Below are 20106 nucleotides of genomic sequence, written 5' to 3'. Positions count from 1 at the left end.
TTATTTAACAGTTTCCAAAGCACATAAAATTCTTCTTATGGTTTCTAGCAACTATTGTGCAGCATAATAGTAGCTACATATCACAGCAAGGATATTTATTTGCTTAAAAGCCCATTGGGTAGAGTTAGATTATGCTAGTGAAGAGTAAAATATTCCCTAAAAATTAGTTTTAAAAAGGCCCAACATTCTACAATCTTAGAAATGGTATTGTAAATGGGATGAAAAGATGTTTTAAACAGTGAGAATAGTTTGGATATGTATTTAAACCATCTACTAACCAGATTTTGATTATGGGTATAATTATCTGATTCACCTATTAAACTATGAAGAATTTTGAAACTATGGAGAGCAAAGTAATGGTTCTAGCCATAAAATGAAAATGGAATTTTGAAAAGTACATTTCATATTACTTTAATTAAGACTGGGGATGCTGGTATTCATACAGTGATGAATTCTGTCAGAAAATTTCATGATCCTGGGGGATGGAATAGCGTTTTGCAAGATGAGCTTTTTGTTCTACAGTGACCTAGCAACTTGAAATTCTTGAAGTTCAGTGTCGCAGCCCAAGAGGGCCATGCCAGTCCAAAGGCCAAAGAAGACAACGAGCATTTCCTGATACATGAACCTTTATTCAGGGCTTACTTACAGGGTGAGAAGTCGTGGAGAGATCATAATGGCTTTCTCAGGCCAGGCAGGCCTCGCATTCACAGGAAAGACAACCGAGCAATGCAAAAAGGGCAGACAGCCTTTTATAAGGGTTTAAGACAAACGCCCTCCTAAGGGGAAACATAGATGCAGGAACAGGTTACTTGGACCTGGGGGGTGGTGCAGGAAGGACTAGAATAGCACTTGAACCTTTTGCCCTTTTTGTGAGATTAAGAGCCTCTCACTTCCTGCCTGCTTGCATAAAGTTACATTTTAAGGTCAATTTACCCTTTTTCCCTTTACTGGCTTAAAAAACAATAGGTTAAACATTTAGCTGGCCTAGATGGGAGAAGAAAGTGATTTTGTTTTTTTCCATTCTCTTTTTGTTTTAGGGTCTCATTTCTGACAGCATCTGCATTCTGTGACAAGTAGTTTGATGTGGCTGGAGTGCAGGGGTCTGGAGAGGAATGACAGGAGATGGTGCTGAGAAAGTTGGGAGAGACCAAAACCTAAGGCCTTTCCCTGTTTTGCATTTTATTCTGGTGGCAACAGGGATTCATCAAAAGATTTTAAATAGGGGAGTGCAAAGACTGGATTTGCGTTTTATAAAGATCAAATGGAAGCAATGTAGTAAAAGGATTGGAGGAAGGCAATATCAAATTGGGGGACACCATTTATAAATTTATAGTCCCAGAGCAGGCAAGAAATGACAAATACTTGAATTAAAGCAATGGCAGCATGTGTAGGGAGGAAGGGATGGATCTCAAGCTATTGAAAAGAAAAAAATGGATAGGACTTGGGTCAAGGGAGAAGGACAAGTCTGAGATGATTCCCAGTTCCCTGGTTTGGGCGACTGTGTGGTGTCATTCACAAAGGTCCAGCTTAGAGAGATTCTGTTTGGGGCATGTTGAGTTTATTCTGCCTGTGAGACCCCCAAGGGAAGACGTCTGACAGGAAGTTGACTATGGAGTTCTGGAGCTCTGACTAGAAATTGAGAAGTCATTTAACGTGGGTGGTAAGACTGCCCCTGAGAGTCCTAGAGTGACAGAAGAAGTCTGAAGATGAAACTTGAGTGAATATCTGAGGGGCAGGAAAAGAATGAGGGAGAAGAGGAAGAAAAGCACAGACAGTGAGAAAGAACAACCACAACAATAGGGGAACAGTAGTGTTTGTAAGTCAGGAACACTGCAGCCAGAAAGGAGGGTTAACAGTGTCAAAAGCTTCAGCCAAGAGAATGTCTGAAAAGTGTCCTTTACCTGGCAATCAGGAGGAGATTAATTTAGGGCAAATTGGATGATTTCAGTAATACAGATTTCAGCTATACTAAAATTATACTTATATACTTACTTTTTCTCCATTTTTCCATTTTAATTCATTTCTATTTCAATTTAGCATTTCCAAAGGACATCATTTTGTTAGATTTTTAGAAGTGTAGTTTTTTTTTCAATTGGTGGAATGACAGGTATAGTTTTTTTTTTTTAAAATTAGAAGCTTTAGACTAAAAATAAAGGCAATTTCTTTGGTATCTAAAATGCATTTCATCATAAGAAGGTCCCATTATTTAATTTATTTAAAATAATGTAACTTACATTTGAATAGGTAACATGTTTACATGGTTTAAAATTAAAAATGGACAGCAGTGTAAAGTGAGATGTCTCATTACCACCCCCTGCCACTCAGTTCATCTCTGCAGATATAAATAGTTTCTTACGTATACTTCCAGAGATATTCTATGCACACAGCAAATATTTTTATTTTATTTTCTCTTTTACCTAAATGGTAGCATACTATACTACATATACTGTATTGCCCTGTTTCCATTTAGTCCTATATCTTGGAGACGGTTCTATATGAATATATAAAGAGCATACTCCTTTTTTATAGTTCTATAGTATTCTATTGCATAGATGTACAGTGCTTTCTTTAACCAGTCATTTACTGATTGGCATTTAGACAGTCTCCAGTCTTTTACTATTATTAACCCTTAGATAATTCATTTTGAAGATATGCCAGAATATTTGTATAAATTACTAAAAACAAAATTGCTGGGTTAATGGATATGTGAATTTGTAATTTTGATGGCTACTTCTCAATTGCTTTTCTTAGAGGATATGGGAGTTCTTGTATATTTGTAAGTATGTTATGTATGAAAGTACCTATTTCCCCATAACCATAACTACACTGTATGTTAGCAATACCTTTGATCTTTGACCATTTGAGAAGTTAAAATTATATCTTGGTATAGTTGTACTTTGTATTTCCTTTATTGTGAATGAGATTAAACATATTTTAACATTTAAAGCAATTTATATTTCTTAATGGTGACTTTTCTGTTAATATCCTTTGACCATTTTTCTGGTAGATTGCTTTCTTATGGGTTTGACAAGATCTTTGTATTTGGAATATAATGTTTTGTGATGTGAGTTGCAAGTATATTTTTTTAAAATTTGCTTGTCTTTTTGCTATTTTTATGGTGATTTTGATATGTGTATATATATATATATTTATGTGGTTATTTGTCAGTTATTTATGTGTTTTGAGTTTGAAAGACCTCTTTTTCTCTAAGATTATTAAATAAATTCTCCCTTCATTTCTTTCTGTAATATAATGGTTTCACTTTTATAAAATAGAATCTTTGATATATCTGGAATTTATTTTGTTATAAGGTGTAAAGTAGGAATTGAACTTTTATTAAAAAAAAAAAAACACAACCCAGCTTCCCCATGTCCATATTTTTTTTAATTAAACAATTCATTGTTTCTCCACTGATTTAAATTCCCTCCTTTATTACATACCAAATTCTCCTTTGCATTTGAGTCTATTTCTGAACTTTATATTGATTGATTGATACATTAGTCATGTGCCATACTGTCTTAATTATTATTACTTCATAAGATATTTCAATATCTGAAAAGGCTAGTCATCTCTCATTATTCTGTTTTCTCAGAAATTACTTTGGTCTTCCTGCTTGTTTATTTTCCCATATGAACTTTAGAATTTGCTTTAGTGGCACAAAAAAGTTCCTGTGGGTATTTTTTATGTAGTAATATTACACTTGTAGATTAATTTATGAAGTATTGATCTTTATGATTTGACTCTTCCTGGCTAAGAGTCTGGTATGTTTTCCCTTTATTCCAGTCATATTTTGTGTCCCTTACTTGCATTTTATGGTTGTCTTCATAGAGATCGTTCACTGTCTTGGTAGTTATTTTTTATCGTAGGTACTTTATCTTTTTTATTTCTATTGTACTTGATATTTTTTTCCTTCTATTATCTGTCCTAATGTAGCTTACACTTGGGAAGGACAATGATTTTTGTATTTTCATTTTGTACTCAGACTCCTTACTCAATCTTTTATGGTTTTAATTGTTTTCCTGTTGGGTTTTCCAGAAATACAATCATGCCATCTGTAGAAAATGACATTTTTGCCACCTTCTTTCTAATTTTAAACCTATGTTTTATATATCATGTACAATTTACCTGGTAGTACCTCCAGGTTAATGTTCCCTAATAGCATGAGAATGGTATCCTTTTTCCTGACTTTAATGGTAATGCTTCTTTTGTTTTCCTGTTAAGTATGATGGTAGTTTTTCTTTTATTTAAAAAATTATTGTGGTAAAATATACACAACATAAAATTTGCCATTTTTCACCATTTTTAAGCATACAACTAAGTGGCATTGATTATATTCACAATGTTGTGCTGCTGTCACTACCATCCATTACCAAAACATTTTCATCATTCCAAACAGAAACTCTACATCCATGAAGCAATAATTTCCCATTCTCCTCTCCACTCCCCACCTCCTCCAGCCCCTGGTAACCTCTAATCTACATGCTGTCTCTAGGAATTTTGTTATTCTAGTTATTTCATATAAGTGGAATCATACAGTATTTGTCCTTTTGTGTGTGACTTCTTTCAGTTAGTGCAATATTTTCAATACTCATCCATATTGCAGCATGTATTAGTACTTTGTTCCTTTTTAAGGATGAATAATCTTCCATTATACGGATACACCACATTTTGTTTATCCATTCATTTGTTGATAGACACTTAGGTTGTTTCCACCGTTTGGCTATTGTGAATATTGCTACTATGAACATGGGTGTACAAGTATATTTTTGTGTCATTGCTTTTAATTACTTTGGGTATATACCTAGGAGTGGAAATGCCAAGTCATATGGTAGTTCTATGTTTAAATTTTTTGAGGAACCACCAAATTGTTTTCACAGCGGCTCCACCATTTCACATGCCTAACATTTAACTTTTTTTTAAATTTAATTTTATTGAGATTGTTCATATACCATACAATTATCCAAAGATCCAAAGTGCACAATCAATTGCCCGGTTGTGCATCCATTACAATTAATTTTTTTCAATTTTTAGAATATCTGCATTACTCCAGAAAAGAAAGAAAGATAAAAAAGGAAACTCAACTCCTCCCATACCCCTACTATCCCCCCTCCATTATTGACTCATAGTATTGGTATAGTACATTTTTACTATTGATGAAAGAATGTTAAAATACTACTAACTTTAGTACATAGTTTAAAATAGGTATATTTTTTCCCTGTATACCCCTCTATTATTAACTTCTGGTTATAGTGTCATACATTTTTTCTAGTTCATGAAAGAGATTTCTAATATTTGTGCAGTTAATAATGGACATTGCCCACCACAGGATTCACTGTTTTATACATTCCCATCTTTTAACCTCCAACTTTCCTTCTGGTGACATATGTGACTCTAAGCTTCCTCTTTCTAACACATTCACGCACCATTCAATATTGTTAGTTATTCTCACAATAACCTGCTACCATCACCTCTTTCCATTTCCCAACACTTAAGTTCAACCTAGTTGAACATTCTGCTCATAATAAGCAACCACTCCTCATTCTGTAGCCTCGTTCTATATCCTGGTAACTTATATTTCATGTCTATGGGTTTACATATTATAGTTAGTTCATATCAGTGAGACCATGTAATATTTGTCCTTATGTGTCTGACTTATTTCACTCAATATAGTGCCCTCAAGATTTCTTCATCAACCCATGTTTTTTAAAATATGGTTTTGTTCACCCATCACACATTCTGTCCTAAGTAAACACTCAATGGTTCCCTGTATAGTCACGATTTATGTGTTTACCACCATCACCATTATCTATATAAGGACATCTCCATTTCTTCCACAAAGAAGGAATAAGAGTCAAAGAAGGTAGAGAGACAAAAGAAAAAGAAAGAAAGAAAAAAACATGACAGCTAAAAAGTAACAAAAGGAAAGATAGAATTAAACTAAAGTAGAATAAAAGTGTCAGATACCATCACCAATGCCAAGAGTCCCATACGCATTTCTTATGTCCCCCTTTTATAGGCATTTAACTTTGCTATATTGCTTTTGGCCAATAAAGCATAATACAATGTTTCCGTTAACTATAGTTTCTAGTTTGCATTGATTGTATTTTCCCCCCAATACCACCCAATTTTTAATACCTTGCAAGGTTGACATTCATTTGTTCTCCCTCAGGCAAAAACATATTTGTACATTTTATTACAATTGTTGAGCACTCTAGGTTTTACTGAGTTATACAGTCCCTGTCTTTATCTTTTCTCTTTCCTTCTGGTGTCCCACATGCTCTTAACCGTCTTCTTTCAACCATACTCACAGTCATCTTTGTTCAGTGTACTTATATTGTTGTGCTACCATCATCCAAAATTGTGTTCCAAACCTCTCACTTCTGTCTTTTCCTATCCGTCTGTAGTGCTCTCTTTAGTATTTCCTACAGCATAGATATCTTGTTCACAAACTCTCTCATTGTCTGTTTATCAGAGAATATTTTAAACTCTCCCTCATATTTGAAGGACAGTTTTGCCAGATATAGGATTCTTGGTTGGCAGTTTTTCTCTTCCAGTATCTTAAATATATTACACTTCCTTCTTGTCTCCATGGTGTCTACTCAGAAATGCACACATAGTCTTCTCAAGCTTCGTTTGCATGTGATGGATCACTTTTCTCTTGCTGCTTTCAGGATTCTCTCTTTGTCTTTGATGTTTGATAATCTGATTATTAAGTGTCTTGGCAAAGGCCAATTCACATCTATTCTGTTTGGGGTATGCTGCATTTCTTAGATCTGTAATTTTATGTCTTTCATAAGAGATGGGAAATTTTCATTGGTTATTTCCTCTATTATTGCTTCTGCCGCTTTTCCCTTCTCTCTCCTTCTGGGACACCAGCATTTTGTTTTGTCCTTAAGTTCCCAGAGATGTTGCTTATATTTTTCCATTCTTTTCTCTATCTGTTCTTTTGTGTGTAGGCTTTCAGGTGTTTTGTTCTCCAGTTCCTGAGTGTTTTCTTCTGCCTCCTGAGATCTACTGTTGTATGTCTCTATTGTGTTTTTCATCTCTTGTGTTGTGCCTTTCATTTCCATAGATTCTGCCAGTTGTTTTTTCAAACTTTTGATTTCTACCTTATGTTTGCCCAGTGTTTCCTTCATAGCCTTCATCTCTTTTGCCACATCTTCCCTGAACTCATTGATTTGGATTTGGATTTGATTTAGCATATTTCTTTGAAAGTCTTTAATAGATTGTTTCATTAAAGTGAAACAATATCTCAACTGTATCTCGATTGTGGTGTAAGTTTGTTCCCTTGACTGGGCCATATCTTCATTTTTTCCTAGTGTAGATTGTAGCTTTCCATTTTCTAGGCATCTGGTCTCCTTGGTTATCCCAATCAGATTTTCCCAGACCAGAATGGGTTCAGATCTCAGAATGGGTTTATACTCAGTTTCAAGTCTCTCTGCAGGTGTGTCTTAGAAATTGACAGTCTTTCTTGTGAGGTCTCTAGCAGCTGTGCCTTTCCTAACCTGTCCAGCAGGTGGCGCCTGTCAGCATTTGCTCCTGGTGTAAGCTGTGGCCCCTTTGGTTTCTGTTTTGATTGTTTTACACCAGGCTCTGGAGTCTGGTCCTAAAGGGAAGGCAGGTAGTAGAGCTGGGCCCCACTTCCTTCTTCTGTGGGAAGATACACCCCCTATGGAGTTATCATCTGCATTTGAATACCTCCTTTTGTCTCTCTGACTCTGCTATCTTCACCCCTGTCTAGGTCAGAGCACTGCGAACTGAAAATGGCTGAGGCTTTCTCCACTGAGCCACCCAGGTTGAGAGAGAGAAAAAGGGACAGAAAACCCCTTTTCAGAGTCAGTCTATGGCCCCCCAATTTCACCTGTTGGCCAAAGGTAACACCTGGTCTTCTGGGCTCCCCCTCCCGGGACAGAGGTGTCCTCTGGCTCTTTAAGGTCAGTCATCACCAAAAGCCTCTGTCTGCTTGTTGGGGATTTGTAGCTTGTATTCAGCAGTCCACATTTGTTAATTAAAACACCAGTTGGAGCTGGGCTGAGCTATATTCGCTTGCTCAGGGAATGCTGCTTTCTACCACAATGATGTTTTGCAGCTCAGCCTCCATGGGGGGAGGGAGCTCCTGGCATGGTTCTGCAGTTTTTACTTATAGATTTTATGCTGTGATCTCAGGCATTCCTCCCCATTCAGGTTGGTGTACGATGTGTGGACAGTAATGGTTGTCCTCCACCAGTTATTCCAAATTATTTACTAGTTGTTCTTGGTTGTTCACTAGTTGTTCCAGAGGACTAACTAGATTTCACTCCTCTCTATGCTGCCATTGTGTCCCCTCCTAACTATAGTTTACCTTAGGGTTTATTGTGTTGTACAGTCCATGGAATTAAAAAAAAATGTATTCTAGAAATATATACACAATCTAAAATTTCCCCTTCTAACCACATTCAAATATATAATTCACTGCTATTAATTACATTTCCTATGTTGTGCTACCATCACCACCATCCATCACCAAAAATTTGCCACCATCCCAAATAGAAACCATGTATAATTTAAGCATTAACTCCCTGTTCCCTACCCCCACCCCATCCCCTGGTAACCTATATTCTAGATTTTGACTCTATGAATTTTCTTATTCTAATTATTTCATATCAGTGGCTATGCTGGTTTGACTCTGTTATGTCCTCCACAAAAGCCATGTTCTTTAATGCAATCTTGTGGGGGCAGACTTAGTCTTTTTTTTTTTTTCTTTTTTTTTTTTCATTTTTATTGAGATTGTTCAGATACCATACAATTATCCAAAGATCCAAAGTGTACAATCACTTGCCCCTGGGTACCCTCATACAGCTGTGCGTCCATCACACTTAATTTTTGTTCAATTTTTAGAAACTTTTCATTACTCCAGACAAGAAATAAAGTGAAAGATGAAAAAAGAAAAAAAGAAAAGGAAACTCTAATCCTCCCCTATCCCTAACCAAACCCCCTCAATTTTTGACTCCTAGTATTGATATAGTACGTTTGTTACTGTTTATGAAAAAATGTTGAAATACCACTAACTGTAGTATATAGTTTGTAATAGGTATATAGTTCTTTCCTATATGCCCCTCTATTATTAACTTCTAATTGTATCGTCATACATTTGTTCTGGTTCATGAAGTGATTTCTAGTATTTGTACAGTTGATCATGGACATTGCCCACCATAGGATTCAGTTTTATACATTTCCATCTTTTGACCTCCAACTTTCCTTCTGGTGACATATATGACTCTGAGCTTCCCCTTTCCACCTCATTCACACACCATTCGGCACTGTTAGTTATTCTCACGTCTTGCTACCAACACCCCTGTTCATTTCCAAACATTTAAGTTCATCCTAATTGAACATTCTGCTCATACTAAGCAACCACTCCCCATTCTTAAGCCTCGTCCTATATCCTGGTACCTTATATTTCATGTCTATGAGTTTACATATTGTAATTAGTTCCTATCAGTGAGACCCTGCAATAATTGTCCTAATGTGTCTGGCTTATTTCACTCAGTATATTGCCCTCGAGGTTTTGTCATCGACCCATTTTTTTTAATGTGGTTTTGTTCACTCACCATACATTCCATCCCAAGTAAATACTCGATGGTTTTCTGCATGGTCATACATTTATGTGTTCACCACCTTCACCACTATCTATATAAGAGCATCTACATTACTTCCACAAGGCAGGAGGTAGAGTCAAAGAAGGTAGAGAGGCAAAAGAAAGAGGAAAAAAAGAAAATGACAGCTAGGAAGCAGCAAAAGGAAAAATAACCTTAAATCAAAGTAGAATAAAGAATCAGACAATACCACCAATGTCAAGTGTCTAACATGCCTCTCCTATCCCCCCCTCTTATCTGCATTCACCTTGGTATATCACCTTTGTTACATTAAAGGAAGCATAATACAATGATTCTATTAGTTACAGTCTCTAGTTTATGCTGATTGCATCCCTCCCCCAATGCCTCCCCATTTTTAACACCTTGCAAGGTTGACATTTGCTTGTTCTCCCTCGTAAAAGAACATATTTGTACATTTTATCACAATTGTTGAATACTCTAGATTTCACCAAGTTACACAGTCCCAGTCGTTATCTTTCCTCCTTTCTTGCGGTGTCTCACATGCTCCCCATCTTCCTCTCTCAACCGTATTCATAGTTACCTTTGTTCAGTGTACTTACATTGTTGTGCTACCATCTCCCAAAATTGTGTTCCAAACCACACACTCCTGTCTTCTATCACCCTGTAGTGCTCCCGTTAGTATTTCCTGTAGGGCAGGTGTCTTGTTCACAAAGTCTCTCATTGTCTGTTTGTCAGAAAATATTTTGAGCTCTCCCTCATATTTGAAGGACAGCTTTGCTGGATACAGGATTCTTGGTTGGTGGTTTTTCTCTTTCAGTATCTTAAATATATCACACCACTTCCTTCTTGCCTCCATGGTTTCTGCTGAGAGATCCGCACATAGTCTTATTAAGCTTCCTTTGTATGTAATGGATTGCTTTTCTCTTGCTGCTTTCAGGATTCTCTCTTTGTCTTTGACATTTGATAATCTGATTATTAAGTGTCTTGGTGTAGACCTATTCATATCTCTTCTGTTTGGAGTACGCTGTACTTCTTGGATCTGTAATTTTATGTCTTTCATAAGAGATGGGAAATTTTCATTAATTATTTCCTCTATTATTGCTTCTGCCCCCTTTCCCTTCTCTTCTCCTTCTGGGACACCAATGATACGTACATTACTGTACTTTGTTTCATCCTTGAGATCCCGGAGATGTTGCTCATATTTTTTCATTCTTTTCTCCATCTGCTCCTTTGCGTGTAGGCTTTCAGGTGTTTTGTTCTCCAGTTCCTGAGTGTTTTCTTCTGCCTCTTGAGATCTGCTGTTGTATGCTTCCATTGCGTCTTTCATCTCTTGTGTTGTGCCTTTCATTTCCATAGATTCTACTAGTTGTGTTTTTGAACTTTTGATTTCTGCCATATACATGTCCAGTGCTTCCTTTACAGCCTCTATCTCTTTTGCAATATCTTCTCTAAACTTTTTGAATTGATTTAGCATTAGTTGTTTAAATTCCTGTATCTCAGTTGAAGTGTACGTTTGTTCCTTTGACTGGGCCATAACTTTGTTTTTCTTAGTGTAGGTTGTAATTTTCTGTTGCCTAGGCATGGTTTCCTTGGTTATCCAAATCAGGTTTTCCCAGACTAGAACAGGCTCAGGTCCCAGAGGGAAGAAACATTCAGTATCTGGTTTCCCTGCAGGTGTGTCTTAGAAAATTGCTCCACCCTTTGATGCCTCGGGTCACTGTGCTTTTCTGCCCAGCAGGTGACGCCTGTTAGCCTATAATTCTTGACTGGTGTCAGGCGGTGTGGCTGTGTTCCCCCAGGCTCTGGGGTCTGGTTCTGAATGGAAAGGGCCCCACCCCTTTCCTCCTAGAGAAGACAGACCCCTCAGGTGGAGGTCATTAGCATTTCAATGGTCTCGCTCTCTGCTTGTGCTGTCTCTACCCTTCCCCAAGTCACAGCCCTGGAAACTTAAAATGACTGGGGCTTTCTCCACTGAGCCGAAAAAGAAACAGATAGTCCCCTTCAGACCCAGTCAAGGCGACCCTCCGGCTCTCCCAGGTCAGTCGTCACCCAAGGCCTCTGTCTGTTTTTTGGGGCTGCGTACCTGTAGTGAGCAGTTCACACTCGCTACTTAAAACCCCAGTTGGAGCTCAGCTGAGCTATATTCGCTTGCTGGGAGAGAGCTTCTCTCTGGCACCACACGGCTGTGCAGCTCGGGCTATGGGGGAGGGGGTCTCATGACCTGGTTCCGCAGGTTTTACTTACAGATTTTATGCTGTGTTCTCGGGCATTCCTCCCAATTCAGGTTGGTGTATGATGAGTGGATGGTCTTGTTTGTCCCCCCGCAGTTATTCTGGATTATTTACTAGTTGTTTCTGGTTTTTTGTAGCTGTTCCAGGGGGACTGCTTAGCTTCCACTCCTCTCTATGCCGCCATCTTGCCCCCGGTCCCAGACTTAGTCTTTTGATTAGGGTGGGACCTTTTGATTGGCTGTTTCCATGGAGATGAGACCCACCCAACTGTGAGATCTTTGATTAGATCATTCCCATGGAGATGTGACCTCCACCCATCCAGTGGTTAGTTCACTGGAGTTCTTTAAGAGAGCTCATGGAGAGAAGGAGCTCAGAGAAGCTGAGAGAGACATTTGGAGAATTTGCCCCCAGGAGAAGTTAAGAGCCAACACAGATCCAGATGCTTGGAGATACTCAGATATACAGACAGAAAGATGTTTGGAGATGCTTAGCTAAGAGATGAAGCCCAGAGTTTGCTCCGGAGAAGCTAAGAGAGGACCTCCAGATGCTTAGAGAGAAATGCCCTGGGAGACACAAAGAAACAAGCAAGAATGCAAGGAGCTGAGAGAGAAGCAAAGACAGAAACCCAGATACATTTTGGAGAAAGCTGTGGAGACCAGAAACTAGCCCTAGAAGAGGCCCAGCAGACTCCAGCCATGTGCCTACCCATGTGACAGAAAAACCCCAGATGCCATTGGCCTTTCTTTGGTGAAGGCATCCTCTTGTTGATGCCTTAGTTTGGACACATTTATGGCCTTAGAACTGTAAATTAGTAAACTAATAACCCCCCTTTATGAAATCCAATCCATTTCTGGTAATTTGCATAATGGCAGTTTTTGCAAACCAGAAGAGTGATATAATACAATATTTGTCCTTTTGTGTTTAGGTTATTTCAGCCAACATAATGTCTTCAAGGTTTACTCATGTCATTACATATATCAGAACCTCATTCCTTTTTATGGCTGAATAGATTCCATTGTGTGTATATATCACATTTTGTTTATCTATTCATAAGCTGATGGACATTGGGTTGCTTCCATCTTTTGGTAATTGTGGATGATTCTCCTATCAACATCAGTGTGCAAATATCTGTTTCAGTCTTTGCTTCAATTATTTTGGGTATGTACCTAGAAGTGGGATGCCAGGTCACATGGTAGTACTATGTTTAACTTTCTGAGGAACTGCCAAACTGTCTTCCCCAGAGGCTGCAGCATTTAACATTTGCACCAACAATAAATGAATATTCATATTTCTCCAGGTCCTCTCCAACATTTGTAATTCTCTGATTTTTACATAGTAGCATTGCTGACTGATCTTTGATAAGGCCCCCAAAGCCACTGAACTGGGACATAAAAGTCTTCAACAAATGGGGCTGGGAGATTTGGATATCCATATCCAAAAGAATGAAAGAGGACCCCTACCTCACACCCTACACAAAAATTAACTCAAAGTGAATCAAAGACCTCAATATAAAAGACAGTACCATAAAACTCCTAGAAGATAATTTGGGGAAACATCTTCAAGACCCTGTATTAGGCGGTCACTTCCTAGACCTTACACCCAAAGCACAAGCAACAAAAGGAAAAGTAGATAAATGCGAACTCCTTTAACTTAGAAGTTTCTGTACCTCAAAGGAATTTGTCAAAAAGGTGAAGAGGTAGACAACTCAATGGGAAAAAATTTTTGGAAACCATCTATCTGACAAAAGACTGATATCTTGCATATATAAAGAAATCCTACAACTCAATGACATTAGTATAGACAGCCCAATTACAAAATGGGCAAAAGATATGAAGAGACAGTTCTCTGAAGAGAAAATACAAATGGCCAAGAAATACATGAAAAAATGTTCAGCTTCACTAGCTATTGGAGAGATGCAAATTAAAACCACAATGAGATACCATCTCACACCAATTAGAATGGCTGCCATTAAACAAACAAGAAACTACAAATGCTGGAGAGGATGTGGAGAAATTGGAATGCTTTTTCATTGTTGGTGGGACTATATAATGGTTCAGCTACTCTAGAAGACAGTCTGGCAATTCCTTAGAAAACTAGATATAGAGTTACCCTTTGATCCAGCAATTGCACTTCTTGGTATATACCCGGAAGATTTGAAAGCAGTGACATGGATATCTGCATGCCAGTGTTCATAGCAGCATTATTTGCAATTGCCAAGAGATGGAAACAACCCAAATGTCCTTTGACAGATGAGTGGATAAGTAAAATGTGGTATATACACATGATGGAATACTACGCGGCAGTAAGAAGGAATGATGTCATGAAACATATGACAGCATGGATGAACCTTGAAGACATAATGCTGAGCGAAATAAGCCAGGCACCTAAGGAGAAATATTATATGCTGCCACTAATGTGGATATTGAAAAATGTAAAATAAATGGTTTATAATGTAGAATGTAGGGGAAACTAGCGATAGAGAGAAACTAGTGAAGGGGGAATGATAACCCAATAAGAACAGATAAGCTATCATGGGTAAATTTAATGTTCTGGGAATGCCCAGGAATGACTATGATTTGTTAATTTCTGGTGGGTATGGTAGGAACAAGTTCACAGAAATGTTGCTATATTAGGTTATTTTCTTGGGGTAGAGTAGGAACATGTTGGAAGTAAAGGAGTTATTTTAGGTTAGTTGTCTTTTTCTTATTTCCTTGTTTTGGGTTGTTTGAAATGTTTTTTTATTGTATGTTAAAAAATTTTTTTGATATAGTTAATAGTTAATTTAAAGAAAAAACAAAAACAATGAAAAAAAATATGCAGAGCCCCCCTGAGGAGCTAGGGGAGATGCAGGGGTGTGGGGCTTCCCCACCTCAATGGTTGCTGATGTGCTTACAGACATTGGGGACTGGTGGTTTGATGGGCTGAGCCCTCTATCACGGGACTTGCCCTTGGGAAGACTGTTACTGCAAAGGAGAGGCTAGGCCTGCTTATAATTGTACCTAAGTGTCTCCTCCCAAATGCTTCTTTGTTGCTCAGATGTGGCCCTCTCTTTCCAGCTAAGCCAACTTGGCAGGTAAAATCACTGCCCCCCCCCCAAGTGCAATCTGACACCCAGGGGTATAAATCTCCCTGGCAACGTGGAATATGACTCCCAGGTAAGACTCTAGACCCAGCATCATGGGATGGAGAATATCTTCTTGACCAAAAGGGGGATGTGAGATGAAATGAAATAGGTTTCAGTGACTGAGATATTCCAAAAGGAGCAGAGAGGTCACTCTGGTGGGCACCTTAGGCACAATATAGATAATGCTTTTTAGGTTCTAACTAATTGGAATAGTTAGCAGTAAATACCTGAAACTATCAAACAACAACCCAGAACCCTTGAATCTTGAAGACAATTATATAACAATATGGTGTATGAGGGGTGACAATGTGATTGGGAAAGCCATATGGATCACACTCCCCTTTGTCCAGTGTATGGATGGATGAGTAGAAAAACAGGGGCAAAAAAAAAAAAAGAAAAAAGAAAAAAAAAGGCATCCCGTGTTCTTTTTCATTTTCATTTTTTTTTTTTTTTGAGCTTGACAAATTTATTGGTATTTTAGTAAAGATATTCATCTAGTCATTTGTCTCTCCCTTCTTGACCTTAAGTAAATATTTCATTTGGGTCAAGAAAAGAATATATAGGAGAGGGATAGTTGTTATTTTAACAAACAATAAAATGGATGAAAATATAAAGTCTGTCTATATTTAAGTAAGTTAAATCCACATTATCTTGATAAAATTAAATCATATAAGAAGTAATAGTTCTATCTATATTTCCATTGTTTTACTTGGGGCCTATTCTGAACTTAAATGCAAGTGAACAAAGTGTTAGAAATATACAAGTCAGGCTGCTTCTCTGGAGTTGTTAATTACCTATTAGAAGAGATCAGTGAGCAGTCACCACAAATAAAATAGTCTGAAGCTGCCTCCAAATTTAACATTGTAGGAATTTTTAAGGAAACCATTATACTGAATGTTTCTTTTATTTGTGACTAAGCTTTTAAAGATGCATTTAATTGTCACATTAAAAAAAGTTCATACACAATACAAAAATACCAAAAACAAAACCAAACCCTACAACATAGAGAACAAAGTATATGTGATCAGAGATTCCATGGACTAAATTTGAAGATGCATTTTCCTTTCTTCTATTTCACTAAAATGTGCTTTTGAGAGGTCATTCTTCAATACATAGACACTTAAAATAAGCCATATTATTCTATTAATAAGAAAGTTAAATTCAAATTGGATTTTACAAGTCAGTAACCTAAATGCTTGGACAAAGAACAGAGAGTGCATATTCTCATTTTCCATCTTCATACAATGTTAATTTCTTTTGGTGTTCGTATCTTTTAAAAAATAAAAATAGCCAAATATTTAAGCAATATGTACATTTGTATATATATTTTTTGGTGGTTGTTTGTATTTTAAAAGAAACAACTTCCTTATGATTTACCTCAAGTTCTGGTGGAAATGCTGACAAGAACAAAAACAAAAACCAATAGAAGCACATTCAAAATACTGATTTACTTTGGTAGCAAATGGTCATTCTTTGAAGACTAATGAAGGTAGACAAGACCCATTAAGCAAGTGAGCTATTTCAAATACTCATCAGTTTACATAAAATTTCAAAAAGTGTTTATTTTTAAAGAGCTAAGCCTGTATCCACTGCTAGCGATGCAATAACTAGTTTATGATGACTTGAAACAAAACAAATGCCTGTAGGAAAAAAAGCTGTTTTTAAAATTGATTTAAATTTACTTTCAGTCAATAGTCCAGTAACATTCTCCTCCCAATACAATACTCCCCCCTTCTATAAGGCTGTTCCTGGGAGCCAGACAGTTCAGGTCATGAGGGAGTTAAGAGAGCAACTGCTTGCATTTTGAAGAACCAGGTTAAATAGGCAATTAACTTTTTGTTTCTCTCTTAATGTGCTAATAATTGTGTCTAAAAAAATATGCAATTCTTAAAAAGGTACCATTTCTGATTTCTTTATTCTCTGTAACCTTTGGAAACTAATCACATGAAATTACAAAATTAGCAAATGTCTTGAAATCTGTATATAAAACATAAATTACCTATATATATATAGGCTTTCAAAGATGAGTAGATCAAGGCAAGGAGACTCAGCTCTAGGCCTGGTTCTGCTGCAGGTTTAGCACTTGGGCCTGTGGAAAATTATTAAACCATTAAACCTCTCTGTGTATCTGTTTATTCACCTGACAGGGAAGGAAAAGGATGAGATCACTAGTTTTATCCTTTCTGTTTTCAAAATAAGATCATGGCTTCAAACAATTGAAATCCCATATGAAAAACTGATAATGGCAGAGAAGCAGTGATTATCTTCCTGGGTCCAATTTATTTCCAGCTGGGGTTGGAAACTCAGCTTACTGGGGATAGAAGAGAGGGTGGGCAGGACTGCTGATGGCCCTGATTTGCACTGCCACCTTCAGACCCATTGCTGCCAAGTGGGTGTGGAGATTCCACCTCATGCAGGTCCTCACTGACCACATGGGTGGCAGAAAGTGGGAGTGCTTACTATTCCCACCTGGCATCATCTTGTTGAGTCCCATAGATGCTGAGTGGAGTGGAGGCTCAGCTCTGCTCTCAGCCTCATGGCCCTCTTAGGACAGGGGAATTTGGGCACCACCTGCTCTTCAGGACAGGGATGGAAAACCAGCACCCACTGTCTTTCAGACACTATCACAGCAGGAGATGGTTCTGCCAGGTGGAGAAAAGAAGATGAGCTCTTTTTCTGTGTCTGCTGGCAGTTTGGGTTTGGAGGCTCCGGCATTACCCTGAAACATATAGTAGGAATATCCAGAAGGAACGAAAGCTGTGTGCAGTTTCCACTTGCCCTTTTCTAAGCTGAAAACCAGTTTCCAATGCATTATGCATTTTCACCACTAGGTGGTGAGGACGGACTGTTTCATCTGCTGAAGCATCATCAGCAAAAGTTTTAGATGTCAAATATTTGAATACAGCAGTTCCAAATAACCATAATATCCATGGACAACCTTAATAGTTTAGGGAGATGTGCTTTGGCGGCTGAGTAGGTGCCTTCAGACTGGAGAAGAGTGGGCTTTCTTCTCCCGGCCTCCCTGGCCAGAGTGAATGCACCATACCAGAAGTGCCTTCCTTCTTCCCTGTAGGTTTTTTATATATGCCCTGTGTCATGTTGTGGATGTTTTCTTCAATTCCTATTTTCTTAAATGTTTATATCAAGAAGTGGTGATGGATTTTGTCAAATGGATTTCCTGCATTGAGATAATCATATGTGTTTTTTTCCTTCATTCTGTTAATGTGATATATTACATAAATTGATTTTCTAATGTTGAACCACCTTTGCATACCTGGGATAAATCCCATTTGATCGTGGTGCATAACTCTTTTAACATGCTGTTTGTCAGTTTGCTAATATTTTATTGAGGACTTCTGCAACTATATTCATAAGAGATATTTGGTCTATAAGTTTCTTTTCTTGTGGTTTCTTTATCTGGCTTTGGAATGAGGGTGATGTTGGCTTGTAGAATGAATTAGGGAGTTTACCCTCTTCTTCAATTTTTTTTGAAGAGTTTGAGCATGACTGGTGTTATTTCTTCTTGGTAAGAAATTCTTCTTGGTAAAACTCCCATGTAGCAATCTGGTCCTGAGCTTTTCTTTGTTGAGAGATTTTTATTACAGATTCAATCATGTAATTGGTGTACAGAGATCTTCTATTTTTTTCTTGAGCCAGTGTAGGTTTGTCTGTTTGTAGGAATTTCACTTAGGTTACCAAATTTGTTGGTGTACAGTTACTCATAATATCCTTTTATATTCCTTTTAATTTCTGTGGGGTTGGTAGCGGTGTCCCCCTTTTAATTTACGATTTTCATTGTGTCCACGCTCTCTTTTTTTCTTTGTCAGTATAGCTAAAGGTTTGTCAATTTTATTGATCTTTTCAAAGAAACTTAAAACTGTTGGTTCGCTCTCATTTTTATCCTTTCATTTATCTCCACTCTAATCTTTGGTATTTCCTTCATTCTGCTCACTGTGGGTATAGATTCCTCTTCTTTTTTCCATTTCCACCTGTTTTGAGGTTAGGTCTCTGATTCTAGATTTTTCTTCTTTTTTAATCTATCCTGGAAAATGATGCATGTGCACTTGAGAAGAATGTGTATTCTATTGCTGATGGGTGAAGTATTCTATATATGTCTGTTAGGTCTAGTTGGTTTAGAGTATCATTCAAGTCTTCTATTTTCTTAGTGGTCATCTGTTTAGACGTTCTATCCATTATTGAAAGCGGTGTATTAAGGTCCCCTACTCTTAATGTAGTATCATCTATTTCTTTCTTCAAATCTCAATGTTAGATCTCCGCAGACCAATCGCCTAGAGAGACACCAGAGAACCCATCACGGCCCCCTGCGCATCCCTGGCCTCTGGTATCCTGTTGTTGCTGTGGCTGATAGCCCCCAGCAGAGCCTGCACCTGTGCCCCACCCCACCCGCAGACGACCTTCTGCAGCTCGGATCTCGTCGTCAGGGCCAAGTTCGTGGGGCCCGCGGAAGTCAATCAGACCGCCTTATACCAGCGTTATGAGATCAAGATGACCAAGATGTTCAAAGGATTTAACGCCTTGGGAGATGCCCCCGATATCCGGTTCGTCTACACCCCCGCCATGGAGAGCGTCTGCGGATACTTCCACAAGTCCCAGAACCGCAGCGAGGAGTTTCCCATCGCTGGACAACTGCGGAACCGAAACTTGTACATCACTACCTGTAGCTTTGTGGTTCCCTGGAGCCGTCTGAGCTTTGCTCAGCGCCGAGGCTTCACCAAGACCTACTCAGCTGGCTGTGAGGAATGCACAGCGTTTCCTTGTTCATCCAACCCCTGCAAGCTGGAGAGTGATACTCGTTGCCTGTGGACTGACCAGCTCCTCGCAGGCTCTGAGAAGGGCTTCCAGAGCTGCCACCTTGCTTGCCTGCCACGGGAGCCAGGGCTGTGTGCCTGGCAGTCCCTATGGCCCCGAATGGCCTGAATCCTGCCTCCATGGAAGGCTGAGCCTGCCAAGTGTTCACCCCCTTTCCAATTCCCAACTTTCTCCCAGATGATGAAATAAAAAGAACTACTACCCAGAAAAAAAAAAAAAAAAAACCCTCAATGTTAGCTTCATGTATTTTGGGGCTCTTCTTAGGTGTGTATGTGTATATAAAATTGTTATATCTTTAACAGTATATAATTAACACAATTTGTCC

General features: G+C 38.2%; 1 protein-coding gene across 1 annotated transcript in view; it reads left to right on the top strand.

The window, feature by feature from the left end:
* Positions 1 to 19889, top strand: part of LOC119532567 (metalloproteinase inhibitor 1-like) — a 46785-nt gene extending 26896 nt beyond the window's left edge. The window contains exon 2 of the mRNA XM_037835020.1: positions 19245 to 19889. Within this exon, the coding sequence (XP_037690948.1) occupies positions 19245 to 19889 (645 nt within the window). The remainder of the gene's footprint in view (positions 1 to 19244) is intronic.
* Positions 19890 to 20106: the final 217 nt, after the last annotated feature.

Source organism: Choloepus didactylus, chromosome 4 (assembly GCF_015220235.1).
Source record: "Choloepus didactylus isolate mChoDid1 chromosome 4, mChoDid1.pri, whole genome shotgun sequence".
Classification (NCBI taxonomy): domain Eukaryota; kingdom Metazoa; phylum Chordata; class Mammalia; order Pilosa; family Megalonychidae; genus Choloepus; species Choloepus didactylus.
The sequence above is the reverse complement of the archived record's forward strand: the minus strand, read 5'-3'. Positions and strand labels throughout refer to the sequence as shown.